Raw genomic sequence first — 10,442 nt, 5'->3', positions numbered from 1 at the left:
TGATAAACTCTTTACTGAGTAATGGATTCTAAATTTTACGAAAAAAAAAAAATAATGGATTCTAAATTTCATCAAGAAAGGGGAGATTCAAACCCTATATTCCAATCCAACGACTGGAATTGGTAGTTGGGTTCCGGAGACTAGTCCAATGTCTATACACTTGTTTTCAAGTAAAAGGTCGTCCATGAAAGCGTCTCCTTTTCAACGAAAAAAAAAAAAACATAAAAAACATAAAACATGAAACGGTCTCGCTCGTCAGGCTTTAGCGTTAACGGTCAAATTGGAATAGGAGACCCGCCGAGTTAAGTCCTTTTCAGTGGGCGTCAAAGCTGCATACCCGCTCCCGCGCAAAACCTTTAGTGGGTCCCACACTAACGTGGATAAAGCTTGCTGGCTTCTAGAGTTCTGTAAACAAGTGGAAGAAGCGGCGCGTGTTGTAACAGATAGATTCCAACAAGTAGATGAAGCGGTTCGTGGAATAACGGATGGACCCAACAAAGGGAAGAAGTGGCGCGTGTTGTAACAGATAGATTCTAACCAGGAGAATAAGCGGCTTGTGGAGTACTTGATGGATCCCAACTAAGGTTCGGCATATCGCTTCGTGTTGGTAGCTAGCGACACCATCAACACAGCAACATATCGCGATATGTCGAGCGATATTGGATGGGTGTCAATGAAAATTTGACCTCAATTTCAAATGGTACATTTTTAGTATGAATTTTATTCTGTAACTTAACTTAAAGTCAATAAACACATTGGGAGTGTTATTTTGACTTAAAACATCATCTAAACTAATGTTCTTGATCGATTCATGTATGTCTCTATGCGGATGAAACAGGAAGTTTAAAAAACCCACAAATTTGTATGAAATCTTGCTTGATGGATACAAACAATATAATAATAAGTCATAACGAAACAAGATGTACTCAGTAAAGATCGAAGATTGAAGCAAAATAAGGATAAAAACTTAAAATACAAGAAACAGGAAAAAGAATGGACGTTAGTTGACATATCGGCGACATTGGCAACATATCGGCGACATTGGCGATATATCGATGACATTAGCGACATATCTTTGACATATGGTAAATATCATGGCGCTGGGAAATCATGTCACTCCAGCGATAGAGAGATATATCGTATTGGGTCGGTCATATATCGCTGACACTTTATACCATGATCCCGACAATAGATGAAGCGGCACCTGGCGCAATTGATTGTTAAATGGCGACTTTTGCCCGATTACTCAGTTCGCCGTTTCTTGCGGTTTCATAAAGTTAAAAGTCAGTAATGGACAAGAGAGTCCGAAAATTGTTTTATGCGGCGGAAGAAGCACCCGATACTAAATAGCCATTAATTTTGAAAAATTTACAATTATGCCATCAAACGAAAATCAGCGCCAAGGGAATCTACTTCGCGGTTGTAAGACTGCTATAAATAGCGGGATGGAGAAGATCAGTAATGGTGGAATTAAAAATAGAAGAAGTCAATTTAAAAGTTATTCGAAACAAATCAAAGAAACTGAGAAAAGCCGGACCGTGAAACCGTCAATTTCGTGTCTTTTTAAAATCATAGAAAGGACAGCGCGCGAGAACGCGACTCGTGGAAGCCTAGTTTTCTGTGAAACGCAGTGTGGCATGAGATTGAGCATAGAGGGAAACGGTGTTGAAACCGCGGAAATTGGTTGATTAAAGGTCGTAAAAGCCCTAGTTTCTTCAAAATTCTATCAGTTTTTTGTTCATTCTATATCTGGAACTCAATCCGATTAATTTGCCGGTACGGTCGGAATTTTTTTTTAATGTTGATTCATCTCTTTGGAATGAAGTTCTCTAAACCTGCATTGTGTGATTGTAAGAGATATTTCAGTTTTAGAAGTTTAATTTGTTCAGTTTCTGATTTTCTTTTCTCTTTTCCATCTGTTTCTCTTGTGATTTGGTGGTTATATTCCAGATATTTTGATATTTGCTTAGAAGCTCTAATGGGATTAAGTTGCAGTTTTCCTTTGAGCTCATCTCCAACCTTTGCTACCTACTTCTTTCAGGTTTCTTAAATATATATTATCAACTGTGGTTTGTATTGTTGCAATTTCCACTGGTGTAAAGACATGGCGGAAGTACCTAAACTGCTGTATATAGTCGTTGTGGATGATCGAGGAAAGAAAGAAAGGAATGACACCTTCCGATATACTCGATCGATGTTGCAGAGCACCCTGCAGCTCATGGGATGCAAAGCGCGGCATGCATTCAAGGTATGTGAGAGAGAATTGGCTTATTAATTGTTCCGTTTTCGGCTTTATCTTGTTGTACTCTCTTGAATGGATTCGTTCCAAATTCTATTTAATGTTTATTAGATCTTGATTAGGACTTAGAAGCTCCAGTCCTTGATCCAGAGGCATCAGTTTTTGTTAGCACTGAAAAAGTGTAATTGTGTTAGTAATACCTCTGGATGAAGTTTGACATTGGCAGATCTGCTGTGCATTGATGTCCCGTTTCTTATTTTTCTGTGGTTCTAAATTTTATCAAATATTTGGAAATTTTTAATATCTTAGCGTTTGAGTCAAATGAATGTCTCGTAACCTAAAAACCAGGTTCGAGTCTGGCTGATTTTATTTGGGGAAATAGAATCAACAATTTCCTTCTTTATTTCAGGTTTGAGGCTCTTTTTGATATCAATTTTCATTCTCTTTATTATGCCTATTTAAAAGAAATAAGTACGAACCAACGGGGGTTGGTCCAAATGGTAAGCAACTTGGTCCGCTTAAGCAAGATTCCGGTATCGAAGCCTTGTGAATGCAAAAAATCCTCGCTGGGAGACTCATCCACCACATCCGGGGGTCGAACACCCGATTAGTCAGGGCAAAGCCTTGAAAACCGGTTTTGGCAACCAAAAAAAAAAAGAAATAAGTACGAGAATTTATTATTGGTCAAGAATGACTATTAGGTCTATTTAAAATAAGTACAATAATTCATTATTGGTCAAGAATGAAAAACAGTTTTGTGAAATTTTTGAAAATAAATTATGAAATGAAAAATAAGTTTGGTTGTTAAAATAAAAAACTTTGTTAGAAAATGATGATGAGCAAGTGAAAAAAGGAGGAAAAAGTATGATTTTTAACTTTTTATAAAAGAATGTGTATTGACTATTTTACCCTCATCTTAACTATAAACTTTTAAGTAAACCTACACATAAATGAAGATAATGAAATTCTCACCATAATCTATAATAGGAAAAAAATGTATTATGGATTTTGGAGGTTTTTCTATTTTTAAAATAATAATAAAGCTGATAATAGATGTCAAACCATTTAAAATAATGAAAAATTCTGGAGATGGATTATAGTGTACATAGTCATGACCCTGTTGCATTACTGCATGCATGGGAAGAAAAATTAAAGATACATATAATTTACAATGACTAATGCTTGCAGTTCAAATATTTCATTGAGCATAGCTTGAATAAACTGCTAGCAACTATTTGCATCTACCAACTTGCAGCACTTCTTGATTCTCTCTAAAACTATATTGCACGCCCGTGCTGTATGTTATATATTTTCTGCTAAAACAGAGCTTTGTATGCATGAAACAGAAAGTACAAAGCTGTTACTTATATCTCTCAATGTGTTTCCAGATTAGCAAGGGAGTTTTTGAAGCATTGAAAAGTAAATGCTTAGGCAATGTTTTGGCTCATTCGCCAACAGGAGATTTAGGATTGAATGCTTTAGAAGAAGAATCCCAAAGAGAAAATAGTCATTTGACATGTGGTTGCTTGGCTAAAGAAGAGGCTTGCAACCATTTGGTTTCCATGCAAGTTGAGAGAACAGATACTGAACCTTTTGACTTGTACAAAAGACGCACTACTACTGTTGTCAAAAGAGAGAGATTCCTGGATGTTGTCTGCGATGTTCTTGCTGAATACAAGTATGTTGGTCCCAATCAGAGGGCTGACGTGGCTTTGGCATGCAGGTATAAGGCTTCATCTCCTAGTAGAAATATTGATGTTACATAATTAAGTATACGAAACAATCACATGATTCCTTGTATTATTATGTTAAGTACTCTTTTTGTTGCTCTTTTTACCAAGATGTTGTATTTTAAATTGTGACTCACAAAAATGAGAGGAGATAGGAATGTATATTTTTTGTGAAATTTATTGGGAGACTTCTGGGTGGTTCTTATCAGTTGTGGTTGATTCCTAATCAGAAATGCTTCTTATTTGAGTCTTGCATGGCTATGTAACGAGTTTTGAAATCCTAGTTCATGCATGGATGAAGCCCTTCCTTTCTTTGTCTTTCTCAAAGACTCATTAGTTAGCCAATTTCTTTACTATCTCAAATTTCCAGTAGCTATAAATTCATATTCTGAGAACCTCAATCAAGGGGTCCTTTTTGGGGTATTGATTCCTCTGAGAGATCATAATATGCTAATGTTAAGGCCTTCTAATGATCATGCATTTCCTTTCTCTCCTTGTCAAAGACTCATTAGTGAATAAGGTTGAATAATGATCATGCATTACCTAGTATTTGATGATCATATGTAAATTTTCCCAAGGCAATCACCCACTAATTTCAGAATTATCAACAGATTCATTTTGGTTTGTCATTTATATTTAACATGAAAAGAATTGGGAACAAACATTAGATTGTTTGCCACCATATTTGTAACTATGGGCTTCTTCAAAGTACTCTTCCCCATCAGTGACAGACCAGAACTTGCAATACCATAATTTGCATGTACCCAGTGCACAAGGTTCCTGCCACTGCAGGGTCTATGGAGGTTCATAATATACAAAGCCTTGCACTCACAGAGAAGCTTTTCCTGGCTCAAACCTGTAGGCTGCAACTGAGCAACCTTACCATTGTTCCCAGGCTTGCAGTGAAGTTGCCTTAACTTCTCATGCCTTGTCAGGTTTGTGGACGGACACATTTAAGACAGCTAGATTTGCCTTAATAGTCTCTTGTTTCTTTGGGTTTTTTTTGTTTCTGGTAGAACTCTTTATTTCTTTTGTATCATCTTGGCAAATTGTGCATTTCTTATCACCTTCAGCTTCCGTAATACGTTATGTCGCACTTTATTTTATAACATAAATCGTCGTATTGGATTTTCTATCAATAATTTCTCATGGAAGTGAGGTAAATTTACTTGTCCGTCATATTGCAAAAATAATTCATGTTTTTCTATGCCATACATGGTTAATTAGGGAAATTTTTGCATCCCATATGAGGGTTCATGATGGGATGTTTTTAAGTCAGTTCGATTTACCTTCATGGTCTCGTGTATTTTTTATCTCATGTTTTGCATTCATAGGTCATTTTCTCCACATAATTTCAAAAGAAACACCATTAATTTCTTTAGCCTAATGCAATAAGCATGCACTAGGATTAATACCCTCTCAAAGAAAAAAAAAAAACCAGTCTTTTTCTTTTAAACCTATTCATGGATAATTATTTTTGTTCCTCAAGTTTGTCATTTTTTATGCTGTACTAGTTTGTGATTTATGAAACCAAAGCCAGTAAAAGAGCAGAACCAGAGGTGAAGAAGAAGACGAGGAGAGAGAGTTGCATGGGATAGCTCTACCCCTCACATGCTGTTTTAGTAATATCTGAAGAGAATTACATTTAAGATACTTCCTAAATATGGTTAGACTCAAGATGACAAAAAAGGGAGCCAATCTCCCTAAGTATTGCTTGCTAGTCAAAGCTACATAAAGATAGAAGGTGTGAAAATAGAAAGTTTTAGAAACACATGTAAGTCAAAGCTGTGGGTCATAATCCATGTGCATCCCCACAGTACACAAGGGTTAAGTCCCCCCCCCCCCTGTACTAGTTAAGATGGTTATTGGTCTTTAAACCAAAACATTGTATAGCTCTCCCCTGATTTTTCTATGATAAATATTTTGGGGCAGGACTTTAGGAATTGTTTGCTGCTGAGACTCTGGTCAACAAGTGACTTTAGTTCCTAGTAGTTTGAGTGTGCAAGCAAGGGTTCCCACTTTGTAATGCCATAAGCTTCTCCCAATTTCAGTCGGATTAGTAAGAAACCAATGGCTGCACTTTTTATGATAAATTTTGTCTGATTCTTAAACATCCTCTCAAATTTATCATATAATAGTGTTGGTTGTACTATTTATAACCAGTTAGTTTCTCATATCTTGATTGGGAAATAGACAAATTTAGGGCTGGAATAACACCTAAATCTTGCACTTACTGTTGAAGCCTTTTTTGAAAATTTACCAAATTATGTGGTCTTGTAAATATATGATGGAATCACAGATGAAGGGTGAGCCTAGTGTGGAATCAAATCACAATCTTGATGGGGATTTAAGTCTTGGCTCAGCTGGATCTGTTTTATATTCAACCCAGGATTGGAATCTTATGGTTGAGACTTGAGATTGCAAAATAAACTGGTATTTTGATTGCACTCACTGGCTCAATCCCAAATTCAGGGTCAATGGAGGCAGGTTCATTCCTGTCAAAAAGTGTGATAAATTTAACTGAATCATCAGATTGGATATCCGGAATCAACTTTTTGGTGATTATGCTGTCTTGAACATGTTATAGCTGTACTATCAGAAGCCTGTGGTTGTTATGAACAATTCTTAACTTTCTAGATATTGTCTCAATGTTATGGTTAGCATGATTTATATTTCTTTATACATTTATCTAATTCTCTCGAGTTCTTTTCTGTTTTGTAGAATTCGAGAAAAAAAGGAATCTGTGACAGTGCTGTTATGTGGGACAAGTGGTTGTGGCAAGTCTACTTTGTCCTCATTGCTGGTATTTTCATCTTCCTCAAAAAGAATTCCTTCCCACAAATTGGTTATAGAACATCTAATTGTTTTTTTGTAGTTAGCACATCTTTTTGGTTTCAATCAATGGATTAATTTGAATTTGAATGTAATAAAGGAAAAGCCTGTAAGTTTGCAAGAAAGTGTATGTTGTGGTTCTTAATGCAGATTATATTAGGTTAATGTGCATTACTCATAGCAAGGCATTCAACAATTTCACATTAATTGGTAATTGTATTAGTTATTCAAGGCATCCAAAGTAGTAAGTACAAAACAAAAATTTTAGAATTAGAATATCCACTGCTACAAGATTACAGTGGATGTTCTGGCAGTGGCTGCTCAAAATAACAATGTTTCCTCCTCAATCGTCCAACCCCTTGATAAAAGACATAATGTATGCAATTATACTGAATATATTTATTTGTATTAGTATTTAATGCTTGATCATGTTCTGTTACAGGGTAGCAGATTGGGCATCACAACTGTGATCTCTACTGATTCAATTCGACACATGATGCGTAGTTTTGTCGATGAAAAGCAAAACCCACTACTCTGGGCATCAACCTATCATGCTGGTGAGTTCCTGGATCCAGTGGCTGTTGCACAAGCAAAAGCCAAAAGGAGAGCAAAGAAATTGGCACACGTTTCCCACAAACAACCCAAGGATGAGGCCTCTGCTGAATCTGTAAACAGAAGACCAGATTCCAGGCCAGCAGATTCTGGTTCTAGTACCTCTGAACTGATTAGTCCAAAACAAATGGCCATTGAGGGATTTAAAGCACAGAGTGAGATGGTTATTGACAGCCTTGATCGTCTGATTACTGGATGGGAGGAGCGGAAAGAATCAGTAGTTGTTGAAGGTGTCCACCTAAGCCTCAACTTTGTGGTGAGTACATTCTCTCTCTCAAAAACAAATAAGGAAAAGTTGATTGAAAAAAAATATATACTTTCAATCACTAAAAACATTTAGATGACCCCAAAGTCCCTCATTAGCTGATCCTCCAATAAAATGGTGATATTATAACTTTTGCTTGTAAAGCATCTAGGTTAAATAGTGAACCCATATCCAGAAAATGAAGCTGCTCAACAGCAGGAGCTGGCTGTGTATTGGACTTTGCAATCCTAGCATTGTTTTTGAACCACTATTTTTCATCTCGGTGATTTTAAATTGGAGGCTTGGTTATAGAAAGGGAAGGTTACAATGGTTGATGATGTGTAACTAACTGAAAATGTGGTGGAATTTTTATAGGGGTTCTTTTATATTATTTATATTTCTTGGTAAAAAGCTGATGCTAAGGGTAGGAGATATTTCTAAGTCAGTCCAGATTAGTCCTAATAAAACATGCAATGATAAGAGAATACCAAATATACACCCAGCCCCAAGTCTTCAACAGTTTGCCAAGCAGAGCTACAAAATTTGGATCTTGCTGATAAATGTGTTTGCCATAACAAACTCAAAATTTCTTTGTTCTTTGCAGATGGGGCTAATGAAGAAACATCCTTCAATCATACCATTCATGATTTACATTGCAAATGAGGAGAAACATTTGGAACGATTTGCAGTTCGTGCAAAGTACATGACCCTGGACCCAGAAAAAAACAAATATGTTAAGTATATTCGCAACATAAGAAAGATTCAAGACTATCTATGTAACCGAGCTGATAAGCATCTAGTGCCCAAAATAAACAACACAAATGTAGACAGGAGTGTGGCAACCATTCATGCCACTGTGTACAGCTGCCTTCGACGACGTGAGGGAGGGGATCAGCTGTACGACCCCACCACTAACATGGTATCAGTGATAGATGAGGAGTACAGGAAGCAAAATGCTGCCAACTCATTGAGTTCTAAGGGGATGTACCAACTGATACAGAGAAAAGGATCTTCTAGACATCTAATGGCTCTTCTCAATACAGATGGTTCTGTGGCAAAGGCTTGGCCAGTCAACTCTATTGATGAAAATGGAAAGCCCATCTTTTACCAAGGGAATGAGAAAGGTATAGGGGGTCCAATGTATGGACCCTTGCAGATTGGCAAGGCAGAGCCAGTTAACCTTCAGTTTGGGAACTTTGGGATCAGCGCATGGCCCAGTGATACATGTGGAACAAGTCATGCTGGAAGCCTTGATGAGTCAAGGGCTGATGGGACTGAAACTGGGAGCAAAAACTACTCTTCCTGCTGCAGCTCACCAAGGATGTCTGATGGACCTGCAAAGGAGGTAATGCTGACCACCTTTTTTTTTTCAATCCTTCGTTTATTTGTGTTTATAAACCACTGTTTTTTGTTTTTCTTTAAATCCATTTGTGTTTATATTTGAATTATGTAAACTTGTCTATATGCATCAAATCCTTTTTGATTAAGTCGGTTCACATGCCTGATGCTGGTTGAACAATTCCAGTGGGCAAGCCACTCTAGAACAAGTGATACTTAGCAATGTCTTCGTTTCCTTTTCCTTTCTATTTGGCAATATAAATGGGACAATTCAGTGTTATATTTTGTCACTTATATTTTGTCACTCCTAAATCCTAATAATTTTATACTGACGATGCTCCAACACTTTGCTTCCAGCTCAAAGAGGAACAGTCAGTTTATGGGTCTGATGATGAAGAAGCGGATGAACCATCTGAGGTGGGCAGTGACGAGGATCTTAGTGATGTCGATGAAAGGCAGAGACATGAAGAGGTATGGAAGAGCTTTGAACAAAGTTTGGAAAATCTGTTGAGACTACTTGTTTTTCATGTTATTTTGTTGGAATTCTTTAGGACTTTGATGTACCCAATTACATGCTTCATGGTTCAACTACTTAGTTCTGTTACCAAAATGGGTTTCAAGTTTGTCTGATGATGAAATCTTTCATTATAATTCTCCATATATACTCTTAACTGATATTTGTTGTTACAGAGTGAAGGTTCAGTGGATGAGGAATCTACAAAGTCCGATGAAGAATATGATGATCTTGCAATGCTAGATGGGCAAGAGTATGATTATTGGCACGAGTCTGAAGAATTCAAGGCAAAGATAGTACCAGTATCTTGTGATCTTGATACTAACAGTGTTGAAAACCTTGAAGGGGACAAGTACAAAAAGAATCTGGATCTCTTCCTGAGAAGAAATAACGAGCGTGTCTCTAAGCCATTAAATTTACCCTCTGTACCCATCATGGAGAAGAATCAGAAGAAAATGCAGGCAGTGGACAAAATCAGGAGGATCAAGAGACGTTCTCTCAGCATTCCTGCATTTAAGAAGCAAGAGTCACTAATTCAGGGACCCATTTATTCTGGAACACCTGAGACGTAGCAAATTTTGAACCTATTGAGACCTTTTTTGAAGGCTTCTGTTGGTGCATTGCGCAACGTCATTAGGTTTTCAGTTTATATTTTCCATCATTATAACTTGTAGATAAAAGTTTCCACAAAAAAAATTACTGTATGTAGATATTTTCACGTAAAAATTTAGAACCTAATATAAATACTTTTACTTTTTTTTTTTTTTTTTTTTTTTTTTTTTTTTTCTGTGAAAGGGGGAAGGGCGGGGAGGATAACTTCGAAGGTTAAGAATGCTTAGGAGGATTTAAGATATCATTGTCGAAGCCCTAGATAACAATGATGAGTCTGCCATTAAGAAGCATACAAGAGATTTGTAAAGGAGAAGAGATCTT

The 10,442-nt window shown here is 36.8% G+C and overlaps 1 protein-coding gene across 1 annotated transcript; it reads left to right on the top strand.

Annotated features, from left to right (window-relative positions):
* The first annotated feature begins 1,621 nt into the window (after window positions 1–1,621).
* On the top strand, window positions 1,622–10,081 carry LOC149023842 (P-loop NTPase domain-containing protein LPA1 homolog 2-like). The gene is made up of 8 exons (XM_089143362.1): window positions 1,622–1,776; window positions 2,042–2,248; window positions 3,628–3,962; window positions 6,691–6,772; window positions 7,244–7,669; window positions 8,262–9,002; window positions 9,353–9,466; window positions 9,686–10,081. Exons 2-8 carry the CDS (start codon window positions 2,105–2,107, stop codon window positions 10,079–10,081), a joined length of 2,238 nt encoding a protein of 745 aa, XP_088999488.1. The 5' UTR covers window positions 1,622–1,776; window positions 2,042–2,104.
* The last annotated feature ends 361 nt before the right edge of the window (window positions 10,082–10,442 follow it).

Source organism: Hakea prostrata, chromosome 2 (assembly GCF_041222555.1).
Source record: "Hakea prostrata isolate BN-2017 chromosome 2, UWA_Hpros_2, whole genome shotgun sequence".
Taxonomy (NCBI): domain Eukaryota; kingdom Viridiplantae; phylum Streptophyta; class Magnoliopsida; order Proteales; family Proteaceae; genus Hakea; species Hakea prostrata.
Note: the sequence above shows the minus strand (reverse complement) of the source record. Positions and strands in the feature narration are given on the sequence as shown.

Bases quoted from the DNA above. Each gene is read 5' to 3' on its own strand.
- LOC149023842 (XM_089143362.1), top strand. From the start codon at position 2,105: ATGGCGGAAGTACCTAAACTGCTGTATATAGTCGTTGTGGATGATCGA. The intron at 3,963-6,690 runs GTATAAGGCTTC...TCTGTTTTGTAG, and splicing joins GACGTGGCTTTGGCATGCAG to AATTCGAGAAAAAAAGGAAT. The intron at 9,003-9,352 runs GTAATGCTGACC...CTTTGCTTCCAG, and splicing joins CTGATGGACCTGCAAAGGAG to CTCAAAGAGGAACAGTCAGT.